The sequence below is a fragment of the Thunnus maccoyii genome, chromosome 1, assembly GCF_910596095.1.
Source record: "Thunnus maccoyii chromosome 1, fThuMac1.1, whole genome shotgun sequence".
NCBI classification, from domain to species: domain Eukaryota; kingdom Metazoa; phylum Chordata; class Actinopteri; order Scombriformes; family Scombridae; genus Thunnus; species Thunnus maccoyii.
This window is the reverse complement of record NC_056533.1, coordinates 15,399,830-15,416,677: the sequence shown is the minus strand read 5'-3', so window position 1 is coordinate 15,416,677 and position 16,848 is coordinate 15,399,830. Positions and strand designations below refer to the sequence as shown.

General features: G+C 38.9%; 1 protein-coding gene across 1 annotated transcript in view; it reads right to left on the bottom strand.

Annotated features, from left to right (window-relative positions):
- Positions 1–16,848, bottom strand: part of LOC121899343 (transmembrane protein 266-like) — a 29,269-nt gene that overhangs the window by 11,748 nt on the left and 673 nt on the right. Inside the window, exons 2-3 of the mRNA XM_042415089.1 lie at positions 15,735–15,890; positions 3,895–4,086 (exon numbers count right to left, since the gene is read on the bottom strand). Of these exons, the coding sequence (XP_042271023.1) occupies positions 3,895–4,086; positions 15,735–15,748 (206 nt within the window). The 5' untranslated portion in view covers positions 15,749–15,890. The remainder of the gene's footprint in view (positions 1–3,894; positions 4,087–15,734; positions 15,891–16,848) is intronic.

The window sequence follows — 16,848 nt, the reverse complement described above, 5'->3', positions numbered from 1 at the left end:
AAAGAAAATCTGTTAATATTGTGACTAATCAAAAGGACAGCTGTGATGTGACCTCATATCCATATGCCATATCAACATTTCACACAATCATTTTAAAGTGGAAAAAACAAGGACCAGCATCACAAGTCTAAAGTGCATTTGACTGAAATTACTGCACAGACACTCCTCTCTAAAACTCGTGTAATTGTTACTGTGTTTCCCCTTTAATGTATTTTACTATCTATAAAATTCATCTTTATTATTTGATTTCATGGTGCTTTATAATAAACATGAACTTGAACCGTATGGGCCCCACAAATTAAAGATTTCTGTGTGTGTGCAAGGTGCAGTGGAGGCTGATGTAAAAGTTTCCTATCATACAATCAAACAGAAATTACAGTCAAAAGAAAAGTATTGTATATGATTCAAAATAATCAAAAAGTGAGCCAAAATAAAAATTCACAGTTCAGTCAAAATACAGTCTACAAGAATTTGCAGGTTTTGAATGACCTCAAATTATAGATAGCACTTTGTTAAAGACATCAAACGACTGGAAACGTGTTACAGTACAACCTTAAACAGCCTGCATTTGATCAGCCATGAGACCCATTGAGGTAATTGAATTTGAAGGCATGTACAGTTAGACAGTACAAAAGACTTACAAGAAATTAAGTGTATGATATTATCGGCTTCTGGCTCATGCGCTGCAAAATGTCACTTACTATAAAGGCTTCGATTGTCAGCAGGCAGGGGGTGAGGGGTGGAGGAGGGCAGATATTTAGTTTGAAATGATGAATTGATCTCAGTTAACTTGTGGACGCCAGACAACCCAGAGGTTGTCAGTTAATGATAAATAGACGTAATACTGAGCAACGGGGACAGCAAGTCAAGGACTTGGGGAGGGAGACTTAATACATGATGGATGATAATCAGGCATACTATGTGGCATTTATGCAAGCGTGATGGGGTGTGTGTATGTGTATGTGTGTAGCAGCTCCTAGATATAAAATGTTTATAGAGAGCAGCTTCACGTTCTTGTGCCACAATTGCCATTCCAGTCTTCTTAATAGGGAAAATATTGCACCCATGCATCATGTCAAGAACATTTTGACATCCCTCTAAATATGTATTATAAACATAAAATACACTACACATAAATATAGACTCCAGTGCACCAGTTCATAAATCTGGAAAATATGCAAATACCCTACCATACATTGCAAAATAGCACCAATGATGATATGCTGAACAAAAAGTTGATCAATTAGTAATGAGATAATACATATTTACAATTAAGAGGAGTTAGTAAAATGTTTGCACAGGCTTTTCTATATCAATACTGGAAGTAGGGAAGGATTGTAAAATAATGATAAATAGCCTTAATGTGAATTAAAGTGTTTGTTCTTGTTTCACACACAAAGTGAAGAGTTCTGAGATAGAAAATTTTAATCTACATCTTCAGCACCTGGTAAAAACTTTATTTAACTCTGGTTGATTTTTGTTGTCACTGCAATGATCAAAGTGTCCTTATATTATTGCAGTCAATTTCAGCTGAGATGGCACAAAGATAGATGACATGGTTCAAATAAAAGGTAGCATGTGTGACCACTTCAGAGGACTGATAGTACAGCCACACTCAGTAACAGATGAAGAAAAGACTCTCCTGGAAGTCGCAGCTCTCCCACGCTTCCTATTTGCTCGTGACTGCACAGTGATGCCTCCATGTTGGATACTGCTGATGGTGTAAACGTTACATAAATAATCTGTGGTCAATATAATCTTTCTGCATGTTTTCAGTACAGTGTGTGCAACTTTCAGACAAACTCTTTTTTATGTCTTTTTTACCTTCAACACAAATCAGACTGAGACAAAGAAACATCTTTTCCATCCAGTTGGCTGATAGTTTCAGCATGTATTGCCATTGTACCTGGTCACATTAAAGCTGTCTGTTTCACCATCCATGTATAATGCATGCTCACCTCTTGACCCCTTCCAGCTACTGTCCCTATGTTCTCTGCAAAGACCACTACAAGCTGTGCACCTGCTCTCTCTCTTTGTGTATTTTTTCTGAACCCTGTCACTGCTGACGGAGGAAGATCAGTAACGTTTGCTTTGCATCAATCAGGTCTTCAATATATTCGCCATCAGGAGAATTTGAAAGATGGACATTTCCATTGTGGAGCTGTGTGTTTTGATACGACAGGTAAGAATGAATGGCTTATCACTGCTGTCACTGGCTCGTAAGTCTGATGTTTTGGTCAATGTAATCACCTCAGGGAGATGATGACGAGCTCTGAATACTAATATGTTTCAGTGAGGCATTTTACTCTGAATCACTTTTATATTATACTGTACATGTAAGTAATTACTCTTAAATAACAATAATCCACATTAGGGTATACTGTTTTTCCACACCACCCACACATTAAAGGAATGTATCAAAATACTTACAGAACCAGTCAAAAGTCAAAAAAGGACACACTTTCCCATTCACTTGAATGATAAAGTGTGTCCAAACTTTTGAATGGTACTGTATTTTGAATCAGATGATGCTGCAACTATTATGCATTTAAATTAAATTTGCATAAGGTTTTAGAAGACTCTTGGAAGAATGCAGCAGTAAGCGTAATGTCATAGTGCTTATCACTGTGATGTCTGCATTTGTTATTGGGATGTATGTGTGTTTAGTAAGTCAATACCATAGCAGCCGTTTCATTTGATATTTTTGAAACTGTATCAGCCTAATGATAAAGTTAATTTGAGCAGATCTCTGTTGGCTACTGATGAATTCTTGGAACTTGTACAGGAACATTTGGTAGCAACCAACTTGAAACAAGTTGTATTTAGAGAATAGTGTATGTTTTATAATCATAAACACAGGCCCTTATAAACACTGTCATATACAACATGAACCATAACACATCAAAAAATCCCCACCATGGACAAAGCCAGTATCAAGAATCAAGGAAAAAATGGCCTGAACATGTCAAATTAGGAGCCAAAATAATTTGACAAATCCTGCAGCAAAATAAAAAACATACAAGCAAGCAAAAGATCACAAACTACAACCACTGCTGTGGTAGACACTAACAATATGAGCAGTTTAAGAGAAACTGACTGACAAACATAAACTCTACCAATTATATAGTTTCTCAATATTTGTTTAAATCATATCATTCATTTTTTGTAGAGAAGGGTATTCCGATATGATAATATTTCTGGCATGTGCAGTGACTTAATGTTGTGCACTGACAACAAGTTGTCTCAACAGCAGGCTGTTTGTTTGCTGAATAGAACAATGCCTCTGATTCAAAGTTCTCATAAAAGACATATTTTTAGTTGTTTAGTTTGTGACACTATGATGTGAAATCAGTATTAGCATAATGGTGTAAGAGTGAATATCAGGAGAAAGAGAGGGGATGACTATTTAAAGCCAGTGGAGATAAGTGCTTGACAATAATGTCATCAGTAACCAAAATCTGGCCAGTTTTTCTGACAAATATATGATGAAAGGATGATAAATACACACTGGCAATGAGGACAGTTGACTTCCTTAAACAAACCAGTGCTCATAAGATGCAGGAATCTGTTGGCTCAACACTGACTGTGAGTGTATTTGTGCCACTTGGGAAAAAAAAAACAACAAATGATTTCAGAATAGTCACCTCGAAAAAATACCACCAGTTTGTCACCCACACCTCCCTGTTGCCAAATAGTTCACAGAGGCAATTCATCGTCACTCTGAATTCACCGAAAAAAGCTGTTTGAAACAAATTCATGATCACATGTGGCACTCGCTCTTGCCTGATGTTTTGTTCTCCTTGGGGCAAACATACTTTAAACAAAGAAAACAAAACAAGCAAATTCATCTATAGCACAGAGCAATCTCTCTTGCTGTTGTTTTTTCGCACTCACCCTTCCCTGTTTTCATCTTCATCTGCGTTGGAGAGGAGCTGCGAGCCAGCCAGTGAGAGGTCCAGAGCTGCGAGGGGCAGATCTCTGTAGCCAAAACTCACCAGCTGGACTGGAGGAGCCAAGCACTGGTTCTCATCCTCCACCGGCTGGGAGATGATCTCCAAGTCCGACAGACCTGCCTGCTCCATTTCCCTAGTTACATGCCAACAGACACACAAAAGACACACACAATAACAGAGAAGAAACAGAACACAGAAAGGCACACATTACTATAAAATAAGAATCAAAATTCTCAGATGTGTACAGAAATATTGCATTATACAAGTAACATGAATTTAGAATTGATGCTAGCGTGGAAATAATGAAGGAGTAGACGCAATGTCTGACATTTAGAAAGACTATATTCTTTGACCATATTATCATCCACTCCTTCAAATAATTTCTTTAAATAAAGATGGTACATTAGTGTTCTCAGAAAGCTACTTTTTTTTTAGCAATTCAAGTAAATAGTTAAATAGTTATCAACTACATTATAATGATAATTATCATAAAAAGTAGCCGACACTGCCAAGATAGCAGGGCCAAAGAAGAGAACAGTGTGTTGAAGAAGCGTATATACTGTACGTATGAGCACAAAAGCAGTGCAGATAAAAAAGATCTTAATTATTCAGTCCAGCAACTTCCCTAAGAACACAGTCTTATTTACAGTGATGGCCTCAGGGAGTAAACACAGGGTCAGGGAGGGTTACACACAAACACCCACTCAGCACCAGGGAACTACTGAGCACTCACACACAGAGCGCTCCACTGTTGAGCAGCAGAGGAGATGCAGGTTCAGTACCTTGCTCAAAGGAACTTTGACCTTCAGTCTGAATGCGGAACAGTCTGAACGCAGCCTTATACCAATTAATTACTAGCAGCAGTTTTTAGTAGCAGAAATTGGAAATACTCAAGAACAAATACCTCCAGGTTGTACCTAAGTATAGTGCTTAAATAAATGTACTTTACTTTCCACCATTGCTGCCTGATATACATTCATCTCACTGTTACACTGGAGACAGTGTAACTCTAAAGGTTTCTCTGTTTCACTGTAGGACTGCTGTCACTGCCTGATTCTGTGTGTGCGTTTTTATCTTTGTCGATGACACAGGCATTCAAATTACAGCTTTTAAGTGATAAAATGACTAAATTAAGTTTTAGTTTAGGTCTGGCCTTGTTTATTGTTGTTTACTATTCATTGCAATGTCTAGCCAAGTAGTTACCACATTTTTATTCAATAATTTCCATGGATTTTATTGTAATTAATTCAGTTTACAATAAGGGCTTTGAACAATTTGACCGGAGAGGCTGCAGAGAAGGTTAAGACTCATTTACAAATGACATGTTGGATGTTAACCTAACAACCATGCCCACCCTCCTCAGTGTTCACATCAGCAGACCCCCTTATCCACTTAGTGTCTCTAAACCATAATATCTAAACACATTAAGGTTGTTTATTTGTGGGCCAGCAGCTTGTAACCCAGCGTGCCCACAAGCCCCAGTTGTGTAAAAGCTGGGCCATCTCAGTAGAGCGTGGAGGTGGAAACAAATGCTGAGTGCAGCTGCAGACTGACTGTGTGTGCCCTGTGGTGTGTATTTTTAGACCAGAGCAGATGCTGGTGTATCATGTCTGCTGTGACGTCATCGCCTCTCCCTTTGTCAGCTGAGTGGATCCCCACTCTCCTTCAAACGTCAAAGGAAGTCAGGAAAGGGGTGGATGGGGAGGGGAAACTAGAGTGGGAGAAAAGTGGGATGATATCATGGGTTATACAAGGAGGACAGGGGAGGGCAATAAAGGAAAAAAAGCAGCTATGAACAGTAATAGAAAAGGGAAAATTGACTAGAGAGAGCAGGCTGAAACCAGAAAGAGACTAAAGTGAAAGAGACAAGGGGGTTAAAGAGGAGGACAAAGGTTCAGGATGAGGACTGTAAGTGAGAAGTGGAGGTAAAACATCAAAGGTAAAGGGGAAAAGGTAAGGGTCACAGACAGGGTAAAGTGGAAAAGAAAGTAGAGGAAAGGTAGAGATCCTGAAAAAAGTAAGAAATAAGTAAAATAAAGTAAAAAATAGAGTAAAGAAAATGCTGGATGACGACAACACCCCTATAGTTTTACCCCACCTTTCCAGACTGTTCCAAGTCTTGTGGGATATGACAAAGTTTATCTGTCAGTCATGGAACAGGGGCTAGATATCAAATTCCAAATAAGCAAAAACCATATCTTTAAAGGATAGAAACTCTGTATGTCTGTCTGTATGTATGTCTGTATGTATGTCCTTTGCATATCTCTTGAACCGTTCATCCGATCGACTCCACACTTGGCGGATGTGTGGCTGGGGACCCAAGGGAGAACAGTGTAGAATTTGGTGCAATTTGGACACTCAATATGTTTAATATTAATAAACTCTGAATAAACCAGCGATCAGCAAGCCGCTCTGCTCTGTGCAGGGGTAGGGCGGAGCTTCAAGACTCTACCAACTGACTCCAGTATGTCAGGGAGAGACAAGAGACAAGGTGGTACATGAGTCAGAGAAAATTGCTCTAAAAAGAGAAAAGGAGACAGCAAAAACAGAGCTTTTGATCAAGAATGGACACTTTTACCCTATTTCTAGACAGAAAGCTTAGCATTAGCAGCACATTTAGCAGTTCATCAGCAGCGAGTGACTAAACAGGAGGCATTCAGGTACATAGTTGAGTGTAAGTCACCCACGTTTTGGAAGCACTCAGAGCTCAATGCACAATGACTGTAGTTACGCGTGTAAAATAGAGCAAATACTTCCATAGGCAGTTCAAAACGAGCACTGCACTAGTATTTATAAAAGGACAGTAAAAACCATATACTTTTGTGTGCATCTTTCATGATCATTTATTTTAGCTCATGTCTTAGAAACCCAGAGGCACCATAAAACACAAGGAATAACTCAGAAATGACTGTAGTAATGGTTGCATGGAGAAAGAATACCAAGGATATTCCCAGCAGCAATTTGCCACACTTCTTCTACTCTGTGTTTTTGAATTCTTCACTATCTCTCTTTCCTCCTCCCACAGTCAGCTTCAAACTGCTGTGACAGACCACACTGAGTGACCTAAAACATTCAGATGAGGGACACACAATCTAACAGACGGGCATACCTTTAGGAAAGGACAGACAGGTAAACAAACAGACAAGACAGATAGATATGCAGACAGATAACAGATAACACACTTACCATGACCCCCCAGCCCATGACACATTCATGGTTTATTAAAATATACAGTGATAATGTCAACGCCAAAGGGCCTTTGATGCAATCTGGAGTGACCTGAGCTGTTGGAGGGCATCGTAATCTCTAATAGTGAATGTAGGATGTGTGTGTGTGTGTTTGTGCGTGTGTATGTGTGTGTGTGTGTGTGTGTAAGGGTAGCCTGTGATGGGAACCAAGTCAACAAAGCCACCATGGCTGATCTGATCTGACTCACAATGACCCCTAACACTTGGAACCAACATAAAATATAACACTTCCTCCACTTTCACCCAAGCTACCAAACAGCACCTAAGTGATCCATGAACTTATATTTCTTTAACAGGGTGACCATCTAGGAATCAATCACTAGTAATCAAAATTGTCCTTATACCAGTAGGAGATTTGATTACTTTGTAATCACACAAGTCCTAGTAGTACAGTTCCTTAATGCTGGTAAAATTGATCTATAATTGCATTTCCTCCTTATTTGGAAAGCTCTTGCTCCAAAGAGACAAGATGGCACTGAACATAAGCAGCAACTCTGGGCTTTCAAACTGGCTCCAATGCAAACACCTCGCTGCGTCCATCTTTATACAGTCTATGGTCCAAACAGATGGTAGGATAGTGGTGGTGCTTCTGTTATATGTACATTAAAGAAGAAGGACAGTAAGTACGTAAGTAATGTAAATAACCTAAAGTTGTGGCTCAGGTTGTCATAGTGACACTTTAACTAGCAGGTCTCAGTAAAATCCCACCATCAAATGTTTACTGCATCAGTAACCTGAACCAACAATACAGCTGGGCAGCCTCGCCACATTCAATCCAACATGTGAACAAATGTAAAGATTTACATCATCATAAAGATGTAATGGTGTGTGTTGAGGCTTCTTTAAAAAGTAGAGGTGGTAGCAGTTCCCAAGAACAGTATTGTCTCTGCATGTATAGTATACAACAGCATCATGTTTTTCAGTGGGTTGTTTTTTCGTTAATAAAAAGCCTTTCTCTCAGGAAGAAGTGTTATTGCAGTCTAGTCTCAAAGCCGCTGCCCTCATCCCAATTTGATGGGATTGTTTCCCTGGGCAAGAGGACCTTACATTTCTTTGAAGATACATAGTCTTTATAGTCAAAAAGATAGTCACCGGAGGCTAGGATGCTGTTTACTCATGTACAGCGCAATATGTATTGTATGATTGAAGAAAATGGATATTAAAGGAAAAACAAGACTGTCACTTATGAGTTTCTGTAGGCACCAGCTTTTTCTTGTCTGTTCAGGAAGTATTGTATGATTTCAGGGATGTACATATACCTAAATAAAATAAAATAAAATGAAACGCAGGAAAAAGGTGTGGTTAAAAACTTCCAGTGCTGCTTTTAAAAAAAAAGACATCACCCAATGCAATGTGTCATTATGTGTCCCTCTAAATGTGTGTCAGTATGGACTAATAGTATGTTGTTTTAACTGTGGAAGGTGTCAGTTTGCCTCCATGACAAATCCCCACACACTTATTTTACTTGGCAACAAATTGATTCTCACTCAGACTGTGGATGTACAGTATAATGTCACAGAGTGTTGGCCTGATAGATGTTGTTTTCTCCGCGCTTCTCCTACACATCAAATCTCATCTATACCACCTCTCATCTACAGCACAGCGGCAGATTTGGCCGACTTCCCAAACAATCGGGAATGTACACATAACTACTCATGACAGACACAAGCTGTCCAGAGCCCGCCAGGCCCACAGCTTACAGTAATGTACCCGGTGCTCTTGGCTTCCAGTCAAGGTATCAGGAAAAGGTGTTGAGTTTCTTCAATGTTCAGCAAAGTTCTTATGTGAAGGGTTATGGGGGTTAATGTATTGTAGGATTTTGTTACATCTAAATGAATGTTTGTCAGTAATTGATATTGATGAACATAAAACATTTTTATATTACAGTATAAAGTGGAGGAATATTGATTTATAAAGTGAATAATTATGAAAACATCACAGAGCATGTTCAGAGTGATGGAATATAAACAAATGATGCATTTTTCTTCTTTTTTAGATTTGTTCAGGATAAAGCTGTAAAATCTATTTTGTCTTGCTTTTTTCAAAAGACCGAAGCAGCGTGCTACCCTTACAAATGACATTATCTTTACATTACTGCAAGACAAATTGCAGTGCATACAATAGCACTGCTGACTGCTGGATGTGTCATTGGTTTTCATTCATTTCAGTATGGTATGAAAATGTGCTTGCAGAGACTTATAATCCATTATAGTGATCAGCATATAGTATCAGTTTTATTTTGTCAAGGTAACATTAATGTTGCCTGGTAATGAGAAAACTTTTTACTATTTACAAAGTCTACCACGTGCATGTATGTAGACTAGATAATGAGATATGAGAGTTGGCTGCTGAGGAGCATTGCATTCAGGACGTTTGTGGCTGAAAAAAAACAAACCCTGAAAGCACAATAAGTAAACATGACCGTCATGAAAATAATATGAATTTAATAGCTCCTTGCATCAAAATGGTGCCAGTGAGCACTGCTGTTATGATACTTCAATTATGACTTTAATGCACAAACTTCCCAACAATGTCAGTGACAAAACCAGGAAGATAAATCAATCTCTGCTTCTAGCCAAGTACAAATATAATTACACATATTATTTTTGCTGTCTTAAATACAAATAGTGACCTTTCAGGAATACCCCTGATGTTCTCATCTAAAAGAAAGTGGCAATTGCAAAATTCTGAAAAACACTATTTCACGGAAAGACGAGCAAGTCTGCAACTGCAGAAGAGCACCCACAGGAAAGAAGTGATATTCAGGGGAGTAGAATCCCCTGGGGGTGGCAGATAAAATTAAATAGTGGACTGTAGTGTTGTGGGCCAGGTAGGAAAGGTCATTATGAGACAAAAGTTGCTCAAGGGATTTCACTGACCAAAACAGAAGGTCATGTAAGTAACTAGGAGGCAGTGGTGCTGAAGAATGTTCTTCATCTGATGACTGGAAGTGTCTCGCTCGTGACTGTCGTGACCCCTGTGCAATAAGCTAGACTTCAGCAATATATAAATAAGCAGCCTTCAAAACATGAAAATGAATAATCTGGCTTTGTTTTTAAAATATTTGGGACCAAAAGAAAAGAGAAGATTGTGTAATGTCACTATCTTTCTTACTTCCTCGCTTCCATTCTACAAATAGTGTCAATAAATATATAAATAAGTTGTCACAATCTAAGATATAAAAACTTAACTACAAAGTAAGATAATTCTGACAAAAACTGGACTATCTGATTACTTTTGAATCAATCTGACCCAAAGTACTTTCAAGTAATATCTTATTTAAACTTTAATTGAACACAGTTCATGAATCATGAAATCCACCTACACTCTGCATTATGAAAATAAGATCTACTATCCTGTGAAGACCCACTACAACGTAGTCAGATAGGCAGTGATACCCTACAGTTTTGGGTTAGGAACTGAATATGGTGTAGTCAATGGATTGCTGAAACTGAAATAAATAATGCTACTGTCTGCTTTTTCATGGCTTAACATATAGTTTAAAAATATGCATCAATCAAGAAAATTAAACATAAAAACTATGAGCCATAATATATTTCTTTAACTGACAGAGTTTCAAACATAACATAAAACTAGGTATTATGCTGCCTGTCAGTTCCCCTTGAAAGGCCCAGTGGCAGCTTGGAAAATACACTTTCTGGAGGAGTAAAGAAAATTTATTTCCATGCAGGCACATTTTATCCTGAGCCACACTCTGTCCAAGGCCTCTGTGGTCTGCAAGCTCCACACACATACGCAGGTTAGATTAAGCTGTCTGCGCATAACGCCTGAAGATTTTAAACACACTCAAACTTGGCCAGAGCATGGAGGTACAAAGCAGATGTTCTCTGCTCCCAGCAGCTGCTGCGGAGAACTTTGGAGAAGCTGGACATCATTGTGCATTAGTGTTACATACTCATTGCACACAGTTGGTGAAACAGCCAACAGTGTTGCAAAAAACTGTTCTAAAGCTTCTAAAATATATTCAGAAACAAGGTCTGAATCAGTTTGATGACTAAATATGATAAATATCTTAGCATGTAGACATTTCACACTTCATACAGTCCTTGTTTGTGTGTTTGTAGCGGCACCATGAGCGAAAGAAGAGTCTTTGTCTTGCAGCTAAGTAAGTAAAGCACAGTGAGTAATGTTTGCCTTAGCTGCTGATTCACATACATCGCAATATGGATTTCACATCAAAAGATTAAGATGAGGCAAAGAAAGACTGTCAGCTGTTACCTATGGGACTTTATCGGCATCCAGATTAAACGACACTAAAACAGTGATACCAGCAGAAAAAAACACCACTTTTCTTACCAATTGCATTTTGGTCAGTATACACTTCACTTAATTCATTTCTTAATGTCCTTCTCCCTTCTCTTTTGTATTTCTTAATTACAACTAAGGTGCCTTAACCATGAGGGTATTCAAGACAATAATGTGGGGGAAAAAAACTTGGTGTTAAACACGATGTTCATGTTGTAGAACTGAACACTTCTACAGAATTTACAAATTGCTTCAGGTAATTTCTCAGAACACTTAATTCAACTTCCAGAGAAACTTTCATAATTTCATGCCAGTGGCTATTAATGAAGTCTGCCAGGCACATTAGCTCATTAATAATATTACAGATTAAACTATGATGAATTGGTGGACTGCACAATGGACTGTTCTGGCCCTGCTGTGACCAGTCTCTTATCTGACCTTTGCAGATGCAAGCTGCAGAAGACACGGGAGACACAGAGATCCTCGTGGGGCAGGACTAAGACAGCAGATGTACAGAAGCCTTCTTCATAATGCAGAGGTCCTGATCTTTTTACAATGTGTCAGTATCCAATAATAGATTATTTTAATTTCTACAGACACTTAAGGGAATACGGGTCTTGAAACACGTAATGACTGAAAAGATAGATTTCTATAGACTTGTGAAACTGACTTAAATGACTGGCTTGTTTCCTCTCTACTGTGTTTTTGCACAGGGCAGACATAACAAGACATGCAGTATATTTTGTACATGTGCTTTTGAAGTGTTGCCTAATGCATCTTGAGCATTACACAGGACAAATTCATAGCAACAGTTATCTTACAATGTTTTGAATGTGAAATTCAGTAACAAGTGAGTGAATAATTAGAATTATAAAGACATTTCCTGGAACAATTAACTGGAGAGCGACTTCTCCTCGGATAAGTCTGATTAGTCGGAAAAGGATAATGTTATGATTATATATGGAGGAAGCTGTAATGATATAAATGATCATGTCAAAAAAATTAAAAGTCAAGCAAGGAACTTTAGCCTCTAACTGTCAAAGATAAAGGTATGTTGAAGTTTTAGAGTATATGATAACACACAATGAGCAGTGACTATAAGACCATGCATGAACTGAACATACTGACCGACAGATATTACTGATTTTCCTGTCCAGCTAGGAAGCAATAGCTGAGACTAAATGTGTTAACATCATTTTCCCCTTTCTAAAAACAGAGCAGCCCTCATGCATGTCATAGAGATCTCCTAACCCAGATTTCTGATATCCACGGCTAATAAACCATGGACATTTATGCCCGTGTACTTATGAAAAGAGCCAATTAGGTAGAATATCGGGCCACTTGTAGACAGCGTTTCTCCCAACAGGCAGAATCTCCCACCCTCTGAACAAAAGAGGCAAAGCTATCCAACCTCTCCTACCTCCCACTGGCATTGAATAAACAACAGGGTAAACAGTGACGTGGGGAGAAAGATGAATGATCTTGTCCAGTGCCGAGGACCCTTCAGAATCTTAAAGGGAAAATCCACCCAAAGGTGTAATTTACTGTATGGATCATTTGTATGAAGTTAGACTCTTCACGAATACACAAAACATGAAAGAGTTTTTTCTCTTAAACTTGAAATCAGAGTCAAGTTGCAAATCTATCATTAGGAGACAAAATATAGAATTGATTAACAAACTAGCCAGTGGCTCAATGAAGCTGTTCTTAGGCACAGCCATGCTTTGAGCTAAATTCTAACATGCTCTCAATGTCAGTGCTAACATGCTGATGTTTAGCAGGTATAATGTTTCAAATGTTCTCTATGTGAGTTTAGTATGTTAGCATGGTAACATTTGCGAATTAGCACTAAACACAAAGTACAGCTGAGGCTGATGGAAATGTCATGAGGGTGTTTGGATGAAAAGTCAGGGGACCAATTACAGTTCATCCTGAGGGACACATGAATGTCTGTGCAAAATTTCATGGCAATCCATCCAATAGTTTTTTAGACACATCACCTGAAACCACAAAGGTGAACCTCATGGTGGCACTAATGTCAGGGGATCCCCAAAGTTGTTAGGATTCATCCTCATACATAATTTCATGGCAATTTTGTCCGATCGTTGTTAAGATATTTCTGGACCAATATTTTGGATGGATCAACCAACTGACAAAATGACTGACATCACCATATTGAGAGCTAATGCTGCTGGCGTGGCTAAAAATGAGAAAGTGGCAACGACAGGAGACCAATTTATGATCGGCTTGGGTTACTGATACAAATACCAACAGTTATGAAGCAGAGACTATGTCAGGCTCCTTATATAGAATCAATCTGGATACTTTGCATAAAAATAAAGGTTGGTTTCCCTAACCCTCACCAACTTAACTATAAACAACTAGTAAGAAAATATAGCTTAAAACACTTTTGCACAATTGAATAAGTTAGTCTTTGGTGAATGCCTGTGTTTGTTCCTCATTGGGGAATATTCTGTGTATTGTATCTTAAAGACATGATCCATCATGATCAGTTTTCCTGAGTTAAAGCTTTTTTCAGTTGAGCTGTTTAAAGCAATTGCCAGCTTTAGTCACTCTGTGTTAGGATACATTTCACCTTAAACACAGCATGATATGACATTGCTACTGAGACCCACTGAGCTGGGCTCTGTATGGGACCCAGAGCGGAACTGGTTCTCTTATAAAAGCACAAATGGAGCAATGATTTAGGGCTATTTATCTAGGTCAAGAGAATAAATGCAGCTAGTTAAGATGAGACAAATTAGAAAGTCATGATACGCCAGCGGAATCATGAGTTGACAAAGAATAATGATTTTCAGTGTTGTCCCTTACCTCTTACTTCATCTTCACACACACACAAACATAGACACAGGCGACAGCACGTTCCCTAGTAATGCATCAGCTGTTCTCAGTACACACTTGGAGAGCACAAATTAAAAATGGAAAGCTAGAAGAAAAGTGGAGGTGGAGATGGTTTGTTGGAAAAGGGTGTTAAAGGCATTCTATGTAGGATTTTCCTATACAACAATGTATACCCTCATACAAAAATAATCCCTCTCAATCATCACTTATGACCCACTAGAAGTGTGTGGCAGTGTATGTATCTGCAGAGACTCTGCCCTCTGCCTGCATTTTCTTATTACATTGCTGTGTTTGGGATGTTTCTGGGCGTCAACCTTTGGACAGTGGGTGTGTAGGGACTCGGGACTTGTAGCATAGCGACCAGGTTACATCACTGTCTCCATCTCTCTCCTCTGCTCTCTTTCTGTGTCATGGATGTATAAAGAGAACAGGTTTGACTGCTTGACCAAGGGTGGGGTTGAGCTCCACACACACACACAGAGCAGAGAACCCACAGCGGACAGGGTGAAGCTGCATTCACACCAAATCTGGCAATGCGGCACCTTACCGCAGGGTTGTGTGGAGGTGCGGGCGTGTTTATTTGTGCTTTAGAACCTTACCGCCATGAAACAATCAGAAAATAACGTTTTATTTATCTGATTCACAGTTTTGTTCTCGCTACCGCTGCTCCCTCTCTTCATTCACTCTCTGGTTTGCTCGACCACCATTGCTCTCTCTCTCTCTCTCTCTCTCTCTCTCACTCCTGCTCTTAGCTCACTCTGATGTCGTTGAGCCGGGGAGGAGGAGCCAACTTTGAATGTTGTGTTTGCAAGCAGCAACCAACAAATCTTGCCTTTAAGTTGGGGTGATCATGGATAATTATCATTTCATGCTGTTTCACAGAAAGGATGAACATAGCGCTCTGTATATATGTCTGCAAAATGGATGCTCTATAGCCGGCATTGTACAATGTGTGTTTGTGTGCATCTGCATCTCAGCGTGCGTCTGTGTTTAGCATTCAGAGTGACGAGGGTCAGAGACACCTCAACGCTAGCAGTGTCTGAGTGAATAAAGGTCATTATTGTAGAAATGGAGACAGAAATCAAGGAAGCAGCGAAACAGATGAGACTAACTGAAATGAGAAAAGATGAGAAGATCTGAACAGAAAAGTCATGCTGGGGAAAGAAGTGTAATGTGCAGAGAGAGTGGCCTATGTCCTACACTGTTTAGTTCTTCATTGACCTTCCTTACTGAAAACTATCAATTTCTGACATTTGAAGACACATTTTCATTTATATTCATTTACTTTGACCCATTTTTGGGATCCAAACAGGAAAGCAGCTTTTCACACTGGTTGGAAGAGATGAAGGTATGAAGAGAGTGTGAGGAAAAAGGAGGAAAGATCAGCGGTGTAAACTGTACTTACTCAGCATTAGCCATGTCGCGGGATGATGGAGAGGATAGATGTAGTAGTGGTGGTGGTGGTGGTGATGGTGGTTATCACAAGGTTTCCACTCAATTCTGCCTGTTTTAGTGCTGCAGTTCACCTTTTCACCTGATAGACGTTGCTTTCATGTTGAACCTGGGAAGAACAAGGACAGGAATGTAGGTGAGGAACTTATAAAATAACAGTAATTACATATTGGCACAAATACGCTCATTTGCCAGTTTATTGTGTGAAGCAACTGTATGTAAAACTAATGTCTAATACAACCCTACAATAAATACTACCTTCATGAAGGTTTTTGATGAACGTGTTTTAGAGAGGTGTTGATTCAGATGATTTTGAAGGCTGTAGTTTGTAGTGCTGTTGAAATGTATTGTGTTATACAGAGAGGAGTTCTAATAGTGAGAGAGGAGATATTTTGTCCACCCCACTTATTATCAAGGAGACAGTTTTGTATCTGTAATTTTTTTCACTATCAATCAAAGCAGTATGCTGATTTTTCAAATACAATGGCAACTTCCGACATTAGGGACATTTGATAGAGCAGTTTTAAGAAAACTGGCCAAACAAGTGAAAATTCTTCACAGCCACAGCTCATAAATTCACAGCTTCCAAGTGGATTGATCTCGTTTATGCAGTGATGACAAATAGGAGCGAGACTTACAGCTTTCTTCACACTTTATCCTCTTTTAGTTTCAATAAGAGTGACTGTGGCAAATATCAAACTTAAGAAAACCCCAACACTGCAGTTTTATAAGTCACAAATGTTCTTGAAAAGTTGAACTCAATGAAAATGTAAGACAATGTTAACAAAGGACTAAATTGAAGACTAATTGACTAAGTGTAGAGTCACCAAAAGACTATATAACTTCACACACAAACTGACTTTTACAATCAAAACTTTTAATCACACCACTAAAACATTAAACTTCTTGTGGTTGTTGGATTCAGCTCTCTACAGACTCTCACATGCCTGCCATCAAAGTAATAATCGCACCGGGTTTACAATACTTGCTGTTGTATCTGATTCCAGAGAACAGAAACTAAATGAAAGTTGTGGGTGAAACTGCTGAAAGCTCCTCGCTGTACATAA